Source organism: Styela clava, chromosome 3, assembly GCF_964204865.1.
Source record: "Styela clava chromosome 3, kaStyClav1.hap1.2, whole genome shotgun sequence".
Taxonomy (NCBI): Eukaryota; Metazoa; Chordata; class Ascidiacea; order Stolidobranchia; family Styelidae; genus Styela; species Styela clava.
In genome coordinates, this window is record NC_135252.1 from 3,301,145 (window position 1) to 3,318,540 (window position 17,396).

A 17,396-nucleotide genomic window follows, 5' to 3' on the forward strand; every position below is an offset into this window, starting at 1 on the left:
AAAACATTTTTCCAAAGGGTATTCAAAAGTGTAAATTATTTGCTTTTGACGGAAATTGGACATTCCACTTATTTTGTTTTATTGAACACGGTGAACATTCCATAATTGAAAAAAATACCCTTTCGTTTTTTTGATTACTCAAAACCCGTATTTGATGCTAATCAAAGATAAACTTGACAGGCACTAATTTAAAATCGAAGACCACAAATTATGACGTTTTTATCTGTTTCAACTTTGAGAAAGATCGTTCGCAACTAGCAATTGAGTAGCCGATTGGTTATAATAAACAATATGCAATGCACAAAGTTGGAAAAACATGCCAAGCTCAACCAATGAAGCAAGAACATTTGCACCCTTACATTTCCACCCATAGATGTTATCATCCGCATATAGATTGCACCCGCGGACATCAGCACCCATGCACATTTGCACCCACGAACATTTGCACTCAGTACATGTGCAACCGCGGGCATTTGCACCCACGAACTTTGGCAACCATGGACATTTGCACCAGTGATTTCCCTACACTCCCCCTATAGGGGGTGAACACCCCCCCTAAAATTTCAAACAACCCCCCTAATTTTGAGGTGAGATTCCACACTGCAATTCCTAACTCAAGTATAATTGTATTCAAATATAACGCCTATGGCATATTCATCAGTGTAGATGAGGGGTTCCAAACCGCAGTCTGCGGGCCAATTACGGCTCGCGTGACGATTTAAAATGGCCCGCCGAACTTGAGTGAAATAGTTTAACCCTTCATGTGGTACCTTTTGGGTTTTAGATACCGTCTATTGTTACATCATTATTACAGTTTAAGGACGTTTATTTCGTAACAATTGAATTATATCGGTATCTTATGTATACGTATGGGTATTAGGATTACACACTGCAGTATTTTAGATATCAGCCGTATATTAGGAAAGCTTAATAATGTCACAAAACGAAAACTAGGCACCGAAAACAGACGTTTTTTAGATGAATGACAGCGTTTTTATTTTTTTATTGAAAACAATCAAATTTCAGCGATTTGTCTTCTTACCAACAAAATATTTCAGTTCTGAAGGAATACAACATTATGCGCCATTATGATCAGTTGACGCGCGTATTTCAAAATTTAATTCATTGCATAATTCATACAAAAGTCAAACAAACATGTTCAAAAAAATGTGAAATGTGTAACAAAACAAGCCATAAGTAGCCGTTCATACAATGCCAGATGAGCTAGTAACTTCTTTAGTCACTATCAGTTGCAAATTACTTGTTAAAACCTAGTAGTATATAGTTACGGTTGAAAGCCTTGTTTTATTATCTATTTCCCGGGAGTTCTATCAGCTAAATATTATAATTATTGATTTCATTACATAACAAACTGCGATGCTAGGTGTATCTAAAATCAAGCTTAGAGCCTATTTCTCAAAATTTTCCCAACGCGCCCAGCCGTGCCGTCCCGCACTTTTCCTCGCTGCCCTTTTCTGGCCCTACAGTTTTATTCTGCTGTGGATTTTGGCTCGCCGTCAATCAACTTGGGGGGCCCCTCTTGTACATCGTTTCTTAAATACATACCATTTTTTTAAGAATACAAATAGCCTAGTTTTATCTCAAATAGCAAATTATTTACCACCCCCTAAATTTCGAACACCCCCCCTAAATGGAAAAGCTGGGGAACATACTGATTTGCACCCATGTACATTTGACCCCCGCGGACATTTGCACCCTGGGCATTATCTTTGCACCCACGTATATTTGAACCCAGGACAATTTCATCTGTATACTTTTGCACCAATGAACAATTGCATCCGCAGATTTTAGCACCTGCATACAGATCGCACCCATGGACATTTGCACCCACGTACGTTTGAACCCACGTACATTTGCACCCACAGACATTTGAAACCATGAACATTTGTACCTATGTACTTTTGCACTCACGGACATTTGAACCCGCGGATATTTGCACCAACGTACATTTACACTCACAGACACTTGCTTTCATGGACATTTTGAGTTTGCTTTCATTACAAAATAAAACATTAGGGTGTCCCTAATTCGGTACAAATGGCAATAGAACCTCTCTACTTCAAAGACTGATATCAAGGGTGTAAATGTTTACGGGTCCAAAATTCCATGAGTGCAAGTGTCCATAGATGCAAATATCCATGGGTGCAAATGTTCATGAGAGCAAGTGTACGCGGGTTCAATTGTACATTGGTGCAAATGTTAATGACTGTAAATGTACGCGGGTTCAATTGTACATTGGTGCAAATGTTCATGACTGTAAATGTACGCGGGTTCAATTGTACATTGGGGCAAATGTACGCGGGTGCAAATGTCCGTGGGTGCAAATGTCTGTGGGTTTAAATGTCCGTGGGTGCAAAAGTACATAGGTGCAAATGTCCGTGGGTGCAAATGTCTGTAGGTTTATATGTTCGTGGGTGCAAAAGTACAAAGGTGAAAATGTCAGTGGGTGCAAAAGTCTGTGGGTTTAAATGCCTATGGGTGCAAATGTACGTGGATTCAAACGTACGCGGGTGCAAATGTGCACTGGTGCAAATTTCTGCAGGTGCAAATGTCCGTGAGTGCAAAAGTACATAGGTACAAATGTTCATGGTTTCAAATGTCTGTGGGTGCAAATGTACGTGGGTTCAAACGTACGTGGATGCAAATGTCCATGGGTGCGATCTGTATGCAGGTGCTAAAATCTGCGGATGCAATTGTTCATTGGTGCAAAAGTATAAAGATGAAATTGTCCTGGGTTCAAATATACGTGGGTGCAAAGATAATGGAACCCAATGATTATACTGGCTTCTCATCTTGTTTAATAGCGGTAATCAAAAATTAGTCCAAAAACAGCTGTAATAGACACGGCTAAACTTTTCTACCGGTACTTTCAATAACAGGGTTGGATATTTTGAATTGAAATGATTGTTTGATGGTAGGAGAAACATCCATTGTTGACTCACCATCACCTCAGTCAGTCACACAAGACTAAACACATAATGTCAGCTATTATTTAAATGAAAATAAATCGAGAAAAACATGTGTAATAACGCGAACTCCACACTTTCGTTCTGCTGTCCCCCACAACGTGCTACCCAAGGCGGCTGCCCCTTCCGCCCCCTGTAGATACGCAACTGTTGTCGAGAATGGAAGTTACAGAATTAATTTTCAATTAAAATTAGATATAATGTAACTAGTATATCTATAATGACTCTTTAGATACGCATGTCACCAAAGTGGTTTTATGCTTATCTCCAAATTTGAATCAGTAATCAGTAATTTATTTTTTCACCATTCTAAAGCACACAATGTGAATACACAATACAAGAAATAGGAAATATGGTACTTTAGGGCGAAGGGAGGCGCGAGACACCAAGACTGGTGATCGAGCAGCGACACCCATGACAAGTCTAACAGTAATAGATAAATAACAGTAATATATAAATCAAACAAACAATAAATATTAGAACAGGTTTACGTTAAAGTAAGTCGAGGCGACCTGCATACCCAAAAGACACCCGATCCAAGGAGAAACGGATAACGACTCCGAGCACCGTCTTGTTAGTAACCATGGCAACGTCAGCGAAATCTTATACTGCGGAATACAGACACTGCCTGAGTTGAGCTTGAATTCATATTTATCCCGCGAGGGGAAGCCGATAACTTGGCATATTTATATTATTATAAAATAGTTTTGTTTGTCGCAGTTAGGGATACGAGAGTGTGTAAACAAGTGGAAGTATAGTGGTAAGGTGCTTTGGTGCCGGAGACGTCGTGTGAAGAGGGAAGAGCCTAAGGACCCAACCTGACGGTTAAAGGTAAAAAATAATAAAATTTAATTGGCGATTGAAAATAATCGACAAAATAAATAAATGTGGAAGTAAATAGTATTGCTAGTTAGACAAAATATGTACATAAAGAAACTAGTATATTAGAAAATTTTAGTCCATCATTGAAAACATGAATGCAGTAAACACTTTACGGTATCGATACCCAAGCAAACAGTATATGGAAAAGACATAAATTTAGTAAGTTGCAATATCATTAAAATTATGAAATTGGTGAGTATACTGGCACTTGACAAAGACATAAAGGATAGCTAAGTATTTGTACACAATCTGAGACCAAAATTATGGATCATGGGTGAAGTGACCCACCGGTATAGACTACCGGTATGGTTTGGATCCAAGATAACCCGTCTGAGCCTGATGTTGGCAAGATAAATAGTTTGGTTATTGTATGAGTGGCACATGGCTGTGCACTGACACGGTGGGGGAAATAACAAGTTCAATATTTACAGAGTCTCTATCTATTTCAGTTACTGTGGATTTTGGGGAAGTCAAGTGTTGAGCTGACAATGACAAGGGGTGGAGGGTGTCAGCACATCAAACAGATGTGGTGACCCGAGACAGGTAAGATGAAAGCATGACCTTCTTATATTTTATTTTAAAAGAGACATATGTGCTTTCACGTAAACTTTGTGGAATACTATTCCATATTATGACACCTTTGTATTTCAGGGAATTTTGAGATTTGCTCAGTGAAAAGCGAGGTACGAAAAAATTGGACTTGGTTGAAGAGCGAGTGTTGTGTTCATGCACAGAGGTAAGCGAAACAAAATAATTGTCGAAAGCTGTGGGCAAGTGGTTGTTTTGAAATTGGTGCATAACTTTGGAGATCTCTAGAGTGTGAATGTCAGATAGTTTTAACACCCTTGTTTTATGGTATAGGGTGTTTAGGTTTGTACGAATAGATGCTCTAGAGAGGGTTCTAACAGCTTTATTCTGTAAGATCTCCAATTTATGAATGTTAGTTTGCGCTGCTGAGCCCCAAGCGGTTATGGCATATTGTATGTGGGATTGAAAGAGAGCAAAGTAGACAGTTCGCAGGGTGGCATCCTGGACATAATGTCTGAGTTTTCCCAATATCCCAACCGATCTCGACAATTTCTTATGTAATTCGATAGTATGGGTGTTCCATTTTAAATTATTATCTATATGGAGCCCGAGATATTTATAGGATTGGACGACTTCCAAGGCAACCCCCCTGATTTTGATTAGAATGTTGGCATGTGTTGTTAGCGATTTTCGGCTGAAAACCATGACTTTAGATTTTTCGACATTTACAGTAAGTTTGTTGCATAACATCCACTCATATATTTTATTTATTTCTGAGTTTACAGTGTGTTGGAGTGTGGTCAAGTCTTTTCCACTAGCAAGCAGGCAGGCATCATCGGCGAAGAGCTTGGTTAGAAGATTAGAGCAGTTCGACAAGTCATTTACAGAGAGTAAAAAAGCCAAAGGCCCGATAATTGAACCCTGGACAATTCCGCACTGAATGGGCAACATTGGGGACTTATGAGAACCTAATTCAACAAATTGAAAACGACCACTCAGGTAATTAGCTAGTAGTTTGCTTACATTACCTCTGAAACCATAATGTTGCAACTTTTGAATAAGAATTTTGTGGTCCACCGTGTCAAAGGCTTTCTTTAGATCAAGGAAAGCACAGCAGACAAACTCACATTTATCTATTTTGTCATAAATATATGATGTTAAGTCTAGGATGGCATGGCTAGTAGAGTGGTCGGGTTGGAATCCGAATTGGCATTTATTGATCAAGTTGAATTTGGTACAAAAAATTAGCATTCTCTTGTATATTAACTTTTCCAGAATAAGACCAATTGAAGATAGAATGGAAATTGGCCGATAATTAGAGGGATTATTTTTGTTGCCGCTTTTGAAGATTGGTATAACCCTGGCAATCTTTAATGAGGAGGGGAAAATACCATAATTGAATGATGAATTAAAAAAGTGACTCAGTTCTGGAGAAATAATATCTGCAACTATTTTTAAGAAAAACGGGGAAATACCATCATGTCCAACTGCTTTGCCCTTTTTCAGGTTCAATATTATTTGGTGAACCTCGGAAGGTGTCGTTTGCTCCAGAAAAAAAGAGTGCTGTGAGGGAGCACTCAAGAAAGCTTTGAAAGATTTCTTGCTATGTGGAATATTGTCAGCAAGTTTCTTTCCTACAGATGAAAAGAATTTATTGAATTCGGCGGATATTCTGGCGGGGTCGGAAACTGTGGCACCATTTTCAAGCTCCAATTCAGAGACGATGGATTCCAATTCAGAGACGATGAAGTCCCACAGTTCGTTAGATGGTGATGCTGACTCGTTGCTAGTTAAACGGCATATGTCGCTAAATTACATAGAATGCACCATTGTGTCCCAGATCGTGTTCGAATTCACCCCACCAACATAATGGGACTGGAGAGAGATTTTTAGCCGTCACATTTCTCATGTAATACACGATGAGCTGGAGTGGGGTATTATGACATAGATTGGCGCATATTGGACATTTATTAAGAACTACGCTCCCCTGCAGTTTTATAGTTTCCGCCAAGCGTTAATTTGATTAGTTTGTGACCAGTTTATTGCCAGTAGGCTATCCAAAAATAGTTCACCGAAGAGAGATTTCCAGCCAGCATATTTCTCGTGTTATCAACCACCAGCTGTTGTGGGGTAATATTAGACTTACCATACGTCCCGCTTTAGGCGGGACATTTCCCGCTTTTTGGCGTGTTGTCCCGCCGTCCAGACAAGTCAGCCAAATGTCCCGCTTTTGCGTTAATGTTGTTTTTGTGTTTGGCAACGCTAGCCTACTTACTGGAGGTGAATGCGTATGTTTTCCGCTGATTCTCATTGATAGCAGACGTATCGCATGTAAAACCAATATTAGTTAGTCCAAATTCGATTTATTTGTACCGGTATCGTTATCGTCAATTCCTTTCTATTTTCGAACTGAACCCGATATTTCGACAGAAGATATGCGCAAGAAATTTCGATAACAATATGGTCAACAAAGACAGCTTTGAATGTAGGCCTATGTAGTAAAATCGGAAAATGCAAAGTTGCAAAATCACAGCTAAGGGGTCGTTGTCTTTTGAGGCGTCCCGTCCCGCTTTGAAGTCACAAAAATATGGTAACCCTAGGTAATATGATATTATAGATTGGTACATATTGTATAATTATAATGTACACTGTATACGAACACTGGTAGTTTTATGTCTTTTTGTGCGCAATCAACATGTAAGTAAAGCCATACTACCCCTGTATGCTAATACCGTATAGATCACTAGCTGCTTTGGAGTTTTTTATGAATTTTAATGCGCTAATTATATGGACGGCCCGTAATGTGAACGTGCACTTTCGTTTCGGCATTTTGAATGATTCAACTACAGTACAGCTAACGTTGGATGCTAAATTGACGTATTGTACATAATGAAGACTATATATAACAAGAGAGCTATGCTCAAACATATGGACACGTAGCGCCACCCAATGGCAATAATTTTGATGACGTCATTGCAAAAAAAAAGTAATAGCCTTTCGTCAAACAGAAAACACATATTATAAAATATATTTGTAACAAAATAAGTGGAACATAAGTTTTCGGTATGACTGGGAGGTAACGATACGACCTTTTACGGTCATCTGAGTCATTTACCACCCAATAAGTAAAGAAAACAAGTGAGACACGACATGTATGAGACACCGCAAGATATTGGTACATTTGTGCGTGTGTGCATATTAAATATGACTAGATTACAAAACAAGAGAGCTATGCTCAAATATATGGACACGTAGTGCCACCCAATGGCAATAATTTTGATGACGTCATAGCAAAAAAAAAAGTAATAGCCTTCTGGAGAAAAGTTTTATCTTTAACCACTGAAAATTTCAAAGCAATTGGTCCAGTATTCGAAGAGAAAAGCGATTTTTTAAAAATGGAGACGGAGACAAATAACAATACCAATAACAACAAAAATTTGAAACGATCGTTATGTCCACTTCGTGTCCAATAATAAGTTAAATTATTCACTGGATTCTTCTGGGTCATTTGCATTCATCTGAATGATGAAGCATTTGAGCGCTTACTACTCCACACCAAAGTAAGATGTCACTACTCGATAACCGGCATTGTTTTTTGCGCCTACCTTCACTTTGGAATGCCATTTTTATGTTTTCCCCAATTCAATGTTCAAACCAACTGTATTTTTGATTTAGTGAAAAAATACTACCGACTGACTGATTTTACTACCTTTTTGATAATGTTGTTAAATATCCGAATCTCGAGAACGATATTATAGTAGTAAAATACGACATCGTTTACTTGGCAAACATATTCTATAAATTTTTTGAACTGAATTTTTCTCTTCATGGAGATGAAATCTATCTGATAAAAGTGGAATCGACACTGTCTGAGTTCAAAAATAGGCTCGTGGTGTATCAGTGAAATTAACCTAGATGAGAATTATTCCGATTTTCAAGCTTGCAACAAGTTGATACTAGTGCCATAGACTAGAGCAAGCATATTCAAGAATTACACAATGACCTGGAAGTTGGTTTTAACAATGAATTTCAATCGGAATATCCGGAATGGAAAAATTGACCCATTCAGTAATATTTACGAACATGGAATTCGAGCGGAGAAATACCACATTGCAAAGCGAATAAGATTAATATTTTCAAAAATGTCCTTTTGCTAGAATGAACTTCGGCGAGGCTGTACTAGTTCGATTGTCTGAACCAACTGTATTTTACTTACTTTCATTTTACGTAAGACAGCACATAGCTTTCATTATCTTTTAAGAATCAACGTCATACTGAAAATTTGCAGATTTGAAAATAATGAAAAAAGTGAGACTGGGCGAGGGTTCGTGTTGTTTTTTATTCATTTGCTGACTACATGCTTAGATTCGACTGTTGGATTTAAACTTGAAATTGAATCTGTAATTGGTATCTACCCCTCGATCGCTTTCGGATAAATCAATTTGACCTGTGGTCTCGAAGACTTAACAGCTGAGAGTGTTTTCTCTATAATCGCTTCACTTCTGTCTAAACATTTTGTAAAAATTGGACTAATATTTCGTTTCCGACTGTTTGTTACTGTTGCTGAATTTGAAAAACACGAATCAATTCATACATGCACATTATCTCCATTAGCCTACAACCAATTTAATCTATCAATCGGCCCAGCAACCATAATGCATAAGACTTTGTTTGTAAGAACATGATCGCTCGAACTAAAGCAAAATGAACTAATCGGGTTTAAAATAATATACATCACCACACCCTTGACAAGAATTAAGTGAGCATAAATCTTAATATAAAATAAATATTCTGTTATATCGGAGACCTAATGAAGTAGTTGACTTTTAAAGATGAAGTCGAAGTATCAGTATCGAGCGAAACTGAAGGATCGTAAAGTTTTCTTTTATTTGGGAAACAAAATCAATCCGTATCTATCATGTCACTTAAAATCGCTACTGAATTCGATCGCCAGATTCTATTTTCTTACTTCTGAGTATTTTTATTGCAAGAAATCGATATATAATTTAAAATTTATGAGCAATCCATGTTATGCTATACGTATTGACAACTAAAAGTATTCTTGAGAAAAAATACAAAATCAATGAAGAAAGAAGTTGAGCATCCATTCTTACAAACAAACAGTCGTATGTTGGAATGCAGGACTGAGATCCATGCCTGAACTAGATGTGACTTTATATTACAATACATAGCGGATAGATAACAAAACATATTTGAAATCTCAAAACAGAGCGGACATCTCGTAGCGCTTGTTCATGTCTTCTACTGCATTGAATGACTTTTCATTTGGTTGTCGAGATGCAGAGGCGGATTGTTTGAACAAGTAATCTAGATCCCGCGCCGAAACCTCGTCTGAGTCATCGTCGATGTTTCTTTCGTCGCCCTTTATAGTATGGAGCAGACGACTGACCAAAAACGGTTTTTCAATTTCCTTCCGAAAAAGAAAAGGAACCCCTCGTCTCTTGAACAAAGGTGAAAATTCTGCGCGCTTTTCGTCGTCAAATTCTGATGCCAACTTCTGTGCACGGTTTTGTTGCGAACGTTTGAAAAGGAAACCCAAAGAATCGTCGAAATCTCTATCCCAATCATCGTACGATCGCTTTTTGAAAAGAAATGGAACAGCCCGGAGGGAATACATGTCTTCTTCGTAGTCGGGAATGTCACGATTTAATCTTCCAGGGTCTTGGCTACGCTTGTTGCGACTTTCTGCTTCTGTTTCTTTACGGTACAATCCTCTTAGCGACCTTTTCAGTATAGCTTCAATGACTTTTTGTTCGATCATTCTGTCGACGTCTTCATGTTCTTCTGTGTCGATTTCTGCCATCTGAGAATCCAAGTCTGTATTCTCATCGGACATGTCTTCGAAAAATGTTTAAAGTATTAGTGAATATAGACACCATTTTATAGCTTGAAAAAATTCCGAGTGTTCATAATAGTTGTAATAAAAGATATGAAAGGAAAACACAAAAGCAAAATGTAATATGCTTGCTATGTATATATATATATATATTTAGCGCATCACCTAAGTGGATTATTTGAAGTAGTCGATTTACGAAAATACAGGCCTTTTTGCATGCTACATGGCTAAGTACCACTCAACTATCATCACCACAACTCCAGATGAATGCGTCGCCTTGTATGTCAACCGAATAGTTGGTTATATACTCGTGCCATTTAAAATGGCGATAGGGGTCTATATCGATCCCTATTCCCGAATTATTTCCATGTTAACCTCAAATCTACTTAGTTTTAAATGAAATTTATGAAATATTGCGTTCCGGGAATTTTGAGAAATAGGCCGTGAAAACGGGGGAGTAAAATATTATTTTGTTAAATAATTTCTTCTTTGAGAAAAATGACTAACTAAATTCAAAATTATGTATTTCCGCAACAGTGCAAATTGAATAAAGCTACGAAACGATAATGAACCTAAAGTAAAGGCGAATAAACTTAAAAGTAGGGCGAACATTATTTCAACAAATGTTTTTCTTTTAACTTAAGAATGAATAATTGATTGTGACAGGATGCCGAAATATTGTTTCGACGACAGAATCAAATTAGAAGTCCATTTCATGACACGAGTGCATTGGAGGTCTCCACGGAACCATTACGTACTTATTTTTGTCCATGTTATGATAAACAACGAAATGTTACGCTATTGAGAAACTCAGACTCCCTTTGTAGTTTTCCATACTTTTTCATTTACGTGGACAATACGCAAATACATGGGCGGAATTTTCGGTCACGAAATTATTTTAAAAACTAAAACAAATTGTGACTGCATAACCCGACCCAAAGGCCCCAACATAAATAAATAATGCAGTCAAAATTTTATTGTTTATAGTAAACAGTTGTATTTTTTTGTTTTGCTGACAAGAAATGTAGGCTATTTAACGATGATGCGTCCGGTGTGAAATACTTGAGTAATTTTGTTTTCACGTAAAGTTACGCAAATTACGCACAGGCGATTATTTCAATTATCAATCATTGTACGCAATTTATTTTGAATCGTCGTTGCACTGAATACTAATAATATACTAATCATTCTGGCCTATACGCGCATGTAGTTCATTTTTAAAATAGATTCATTTGGTGGCTATAATATTTTTGTCACGTAATTCCTACTTGTCCATCAGGCAATCAGTGTCAAACTGAATAAATGAATGTTTAATCTAAAATAAAATAACAATTTTTGGAGACATGAAACGGACCGAAGATATTCCATAGAATTAACACGCTTTTGATGCCACAAACAGAAAATCAAAGTATGCGAGAAAATCTATAGATGAGGACGAGGTCCATAGAAAAAAAAATTCAGCAATATGGACTCCAATGTTCATAAAATTTCGTACCTTTTCGTTTGGAATCACTTGTTACTCACTAATTTTTAGTTTTAGACGTAATTTCAAATATTGCAGTCACAATATGTCAATACTTAACATTTTAGAAATATCTCTAGAGATTCCGACATTTTTTTTTACAAAAATCTGAAAGCAAATTATTTCACAATGGTTACTCCACATATTTGAATTCTTACCGTTATCTGCGTCCGCAGCTTTATCCATAAATTCTGCATTCAATTCGCCGAGTCTTGCCCGCAACACGGAGTCATCATTCTGGATAGTAAAATCAACATACTTTATGATGGAATGAATAATCCTACTTCATTAGCGTAATTTGTAAAAATGGTGTTTAAAAAATTGTAATAATTCTGATATTGCATCGGTGAAATGAAACAATATCTTTTTCAAACACAAAATATTTGGGTATCAAATAAACTGCATAAATAAAGATGGAGCAGTATCAGGTTATATTGCAAATAAGATAAAGAATAAACCACTTCGAAAATTAAGTAAAATTGCAACAATGTCTATGATACTACCGAATAAAATAAGCCAAATTGAATGGACGTGACGGGTTGAAATGAAACACATTTCTACCTTTAATGTACCTTGGGGAACTAGATGACTAAAACTAATGCCAACATCTGGCAAGACCTAAAATTTAGAAGAGGAATAGGCCAGAATCGTATACAATATAATATATTTAGAACTAGTCTAGTATAAGGAAGTTTTTCTATTTTGCATAAGTCCTGATTAACAATATTTAATCTATTGTTGAAAATTAAATCTAGGTTGAAATATGTTTCAATGCTGAATAGCTTTATGGAGTGAAACGTGAATTTTTCTGATCCGGTTTGAACTGACTTTTTGAATTTTATTGGTCCTAATTGTTGTAAATATTTTTCCAATATCGATCGTTTGTTTTGTATAATAACATATGGTACTTTTTATTGGCTTCTTATCTTATTGTAATTATTCCTCATAATCTGTTGTATTATCAAAATTTACTCCCTAATAAATTTTTATTAAAACGGAAACAACCATTATCAGTTGTTTATTATAAATGTACACTTTAATGCAGAATATTATATTGCAATATTATTTTGTCAGTAAAACAAAATGTTTTTTTAAACAGAGAAAATTAAAAATCAATAATGTTTACATTGCAATGGAATTTATTGCTTTGTATCACTCGGCGTCTGTGCGCATAAACGAATAGTAAGTAGTTTGTTCGCCTGGTGTATTACTTTTAAACGTTTTGTTTTATTCGACCAGACTGATTTTGCATATGAAATGATGTTTACTTAGGATATCGGTCGATATGAATATACAATGTCACGCACAAATTTATAAATCATTCCTTCACTAACACGCGGGGGGTGTATTCGCGTTGGCCCTCGACCGTGATGAAACAATGGGCGTATTTAAGTACACGTATGGGAAAAACAACGCGAATGTAATTATGAGAAAAGATCGGGAGCCGTAACTCCGTCGCTCAAAAAGTGAAATGTTCGTTAAATTGTAAACTAATGGAAAGTCGTTCACAGATTATTTCAGTTCTACCATTGTTCCAATATTGCTGTTTATAAAAAGCCACTATATACAATTTTATCTATGGTTAGTTCTTTTATAAATCTTGAATATGAGAAAATGATTTAATTATTCGGTTGGGTCGAGTATTGTATTCGAACATCACGGCGCGACAAATAAAAATTTACCCTTTTACTGATCTATGTCGACTACAGTCCTTGCTGAACCGTAATTATGCGTTCAGATTTGAATAATCACTAATATTCTCACGATCGTATTCATGAAATAATGCAATAAGTGAAGAAAATAACGTTGTTATTTTCAATCTCATTGTTCGTATATTCTGTACTGATTTGTTTATCGGAACAGCAAAATAGGATTTCAAAATTATGAATAGGTATGTTAACGCGATGAATAATGTGAGTTTAAAATTCTTACAGTTGATATTTATTTTTAGTTTTTTAAATATTTTAGCATTTTTTATGCGAATAACAAGAATAGTACAAATTTGTACTGTATTTCATTAGACTTATAGTTTAAACGATTCATATTCCAACAAAGTTGTACTGTTGTGGTGTCGCATATCCTATTTGCAGATACGGCTCGAATGTGGGATCGAATATTGCAAGCGATTATCCAAGCAACCATACATATCTTTGGAAAATGAATCAGGTAGAAAATCTTATCTTAGTTGTATCAGAATTTTCTCCAAATTCGAGAAGAAAATAAAAAATATTTTAAGTGATTTGCTTGCGATGCATAACTCGAAAAGAAAACATATTATATTTTCGATATCGACATCAGATGATGATCTACGTTCTAGAGCGCGCAAGTAATAAACAGCCAAAAGTGAAATGTACATAGTATATGGAAGCTTCGAGGGTGAATCTGTGATCTTGATTGATAGTGAAACAAAATGGTCGGAAGGCGTGAAAAATATATTAAATTAGGAAAATTTTAGAAGAAATAATTATGAGAAGAATGAAATTTGTTTACCAAAACGTTATAAATATAATCTTACCATATTAGACGCAGAAAATTCATTTTCTAATTTGGATGGATATCCTAGGCAACCTGTGGAAAAAAAAAAAAATTAAATCCTCGATTTTTCACTGGTGTGAACAAATGGTCTATAGCACATAATTGGTGCAAACTGTCGCATATATCGGTGTATAGCATCGACGAAATGATGGAATTCAGGAAAAATTGTCACGTCGATATCTGAAGTTGATCTATAGATAAGAATAAACAAGAAATAAGAAGATGAATACCTGTAATTAGAAGAATGAATGAAGTGATTCTTCTTAAAAATGCCGTCTTCATGTTTTCTCTTCTTGCTTATGTTAAATTAGAGCATATATTTTTGAAAATATAAATTCACCTCTAGATCAAATTTTATTACGAATGAATTTGTTCTTAAGTACATTTGATTTCTGATTCATTTGTATATCCAACTAAACTTACACTTTCAACTCTTATTTGCTCTGTCGGTAAGAGAACCATCTAATCGCTCTTTTTCTCCCATGGATTCAACAGACTAGCATCCAAGGACAGCCGTGGCTTTTCAGTACCAGGGTCGATCTCGGTAAAAGTCTGGCTCTGAGGTGAATTGGTAAATATTACACACAAAATGTGCGTTCATTTTTTGAACCAATGTTTGGGAAAATTGAATTGGAAAAAGTCATGAAACAAGTCTAAGCTTTTGAATCCGAGTTCTAGAACTACAACATCACACTATGATCAGTAGATCGAGTGGGTAACTTGCATTGTCGAACAAGAGGCCACAATTATTGTAAAATTATATCGCTAACATGAGACTTCCACAATATATTTATATATATATGTTTCGCCAGAAACAACGAATGATTGAGTCAGCTTAAAAAGATATGTCGTATGTACAGACAATTTTATACAAAATGCCTAAAAGTTGATTTAAGTAATATTCTACTACTATTTATATCATACGCGGCGATGGCACAACAGGAGATACGATGGAACCTTTTGAAAAATCAATCTCACAGAGGCAGTCACTATTATATTCCTAATATTCTCACTCTCTCGGAACTCCTTCGGAAGCGATGAGGTAGACTGAAAACACGGACTTATAAGCGTAATCGACGTACAAAAGAAAAAAGGTAAAATATAGAAAAAAGGAGACCGCCGAACAAATGCTTAGTCACTATAAGAGTATAGGGAATAGCACGCGTAAAATACATATTCCAAGTATGATGGAGAAGAAATAAATAGCTTTCAAGTATCAAGATGTTTATATATTAAATTATTAAAGACAAAAGTATACCTAAACGGCCAGAATACATTCAATCCAACTCAAGTAGTAAGTAAATAAGCAACATATTAATATTTAATGAATATTGACTGAAAATGACCAAATGACCACAGCAAACTACCTTTAATCGCTGGATAATGTCGACCAATTGGCGCGATTAAAAGAAGATTATAATGATCGTGAATGTTTTCGATCATAAATGAATGGTTCCACTACATTTGAGCCCACGACAATTGCACCTGCATACTATTGCATCTATGGAAATTTGCACCTACGGGTTTTTGACCCATGATAACCCTAACGCATGGATTTTAGCACCTGCATATAGATTGAACCCGCGGAAATACGGGTGCAAATGTATGGGTTCAAATGTGCTGTCACCAAATAAATATATAATATGGAATCGCTTAACATAAGTTATTCGATTGTTTCAACAATAGCAACAAAATTATATATACCTTCAAATATTCTTAAAGGAAAAATTTTCGCTATCCATTGTGGCGCATTATATATAATCAGCTTCTTGATTTATCGCTAGCAGATTAGCCGTATTATGTGTACCAGGTTGGGGTTAGGCCATTATTTTATTCCGATTTTCCTTATTTTAGTTCTATTACGAGTTCGGGGACTGTCTGTGTTAGCAAAGTGAATATACCCATGCACATAGGCTACAGTCACTTTACACAACTTGATGTAAAGTGGGCGAACAAAATTAGTTACCTCCATATAATATTGGTACACATACTTCTAGAGCGTCAATTTTTATGCTAGAGAAATTAAATAATTCCAAGACCTCCTGTTGCATATTTGTTGAAGATTCAATATGATATTCCACAATAATATTCATAAATGACGTAATACAAATGACGCACTGGTACAGGCATATATTGACAACGCAGTCTCACTGTTGTAATTACTATTGATTTTCCATTTGCTTGTTTACGTATTAGCGAAAGATGCAGAACGGAAAAAATCGAAATACAGCGTAATCCCAGCAGCCAAGTTTTGAGTGAGAAACGACCTATTTGAAATTCAAACATTGTGAAAATTTCGCAAATCACCACTTATCCCAAATCGCGTTTCAAATCCCGTGAGAGTATTGCGAAACTAAGCGGTAGTAATTCAACTTAGTCATGCATCGGGGACGGGCTTTTGCATAAATTTAGCAAATAGATATTTTTTTTATAGCTTTAGCTTATGTAGAAGACATTACTCTCTTCGGAATGTGAAGGTTGATGGTGTTAGATTGACCGGGTCATCTTAACGTTTGAGCCTGCTTCAGAGCATCAAATGTATACAAAATTGTCCTGTGTGGTTCACTGCTTAAATCTATCCCGTCACAAACTCATTTTGAATATCTTGGGTATATAGATAGATGATTGTAGCTTACAGTTAACTCTGACACAACTTATTACATGTTTCACAATATATATGGAAGATAAGGGGAAAATAATATTTTGCAATTGACGATGTTATACATCGGATTTTGCAGTCTTAATCCTTGACGTACATTACAATTTTTCCTGCTATATATATATGGAAGATAAGGGGAAAATATTATTACTTTTGCAATTGACGATGTTATACATCGGATTTTGCAGTCTTAATCCTTGACGTACATTACAATTTTTCCTGCCAAGAGCAGTGTAATTGAATATAATAAACGAGAGAATGAGGGTGCATATTTGATCTCATACGCATTGGCCTCCCTGTTATGTAGAGGGCTTTTGGGCTGCTATTTTTGTTATTGCTAGAATGAAAACAACAATCTCTTTCAAAAGGATCATTTCAATATTTTCTAGGATCTCGAACAGCAAAGTTTGTTGCAGTTGCAACGCG

The 17,396-nt window shown here is 36.0% G+C and overlaps 1 protein-coding gene and 1 long non-coding RNA gene across 2 annotated transcripts; one reads left to right on the top strand and one right to left on the bottom strand.

Moving 5' to 3' along the window:
- Positions 1-3,612: 3,612 nt before the first annotated feature.
- Positions 3,613-8,127, top strand: LOC144421067 (uncharacterized). Its single transcript, XR_013474933.1, has 5 exons — positions 3,613-3,818; positions 4,319-4,412; positions 4,521-4,605; positions 5,183-5,396; positions 5,904-8,127. It is a non-coding gene; the product is annotated as an uncharacterized LOC144421067 (long non-coding RNA).
- A 1,225-nt stretch (positions 8,128-9,352) lies between these two features.
- LOC120342736 (uncharacterized) lies at positions 9,353-15,295 on the bottom strand. The gene is made up of 5 exons (XM_039411702.2): positions 14,735-15,295; positions 14,542-14,607; positions 14,292-14,344; positions 11,935-12,013; positions 9,353-10,256 (listed from the first exon to the last, which is right to left on the bottom strand). Exons 2-5 carry the CDS (start codon positions 14,591-14,593, stop codon positions 9,619-9,621), a joined length of 822 nt encoding a protein of 273 aa, XP_039267636.2. The 5' UTR covers positions 14,594-14,607; positions 14,735-15,295; the 3' UTR covers positions 9,353-9,618.
- Between the last annotated feature and the right edge of the window lie 2,101 nt (positions 15,296-17,396).

Excerpts from the sequence above, each read along its gene's own strand:
- LOC120342736 (XM_039411702.2), bottom strand. The coding sequence starts at position 14,593 with ATGAAGACGGCATTTTTAAGAAGAATCACTTCATTCATTCTTCTAATT. Across the intron at positions 14,345-14,541 it reads ATTCATTCTTCTAATTACAG|GTTGCCTAGGATATCCATCC; the intron begins GTATTCATCTTC and ends TTTTTTCCACAG. Across the intron at positions 10,257-11,934 it reads AGCTGCGGACGCAGATAACG|ACATGTCCGATGAGAATACA; the intron begins GTAAGAATTCAA and ends CATTTTTCGAAG.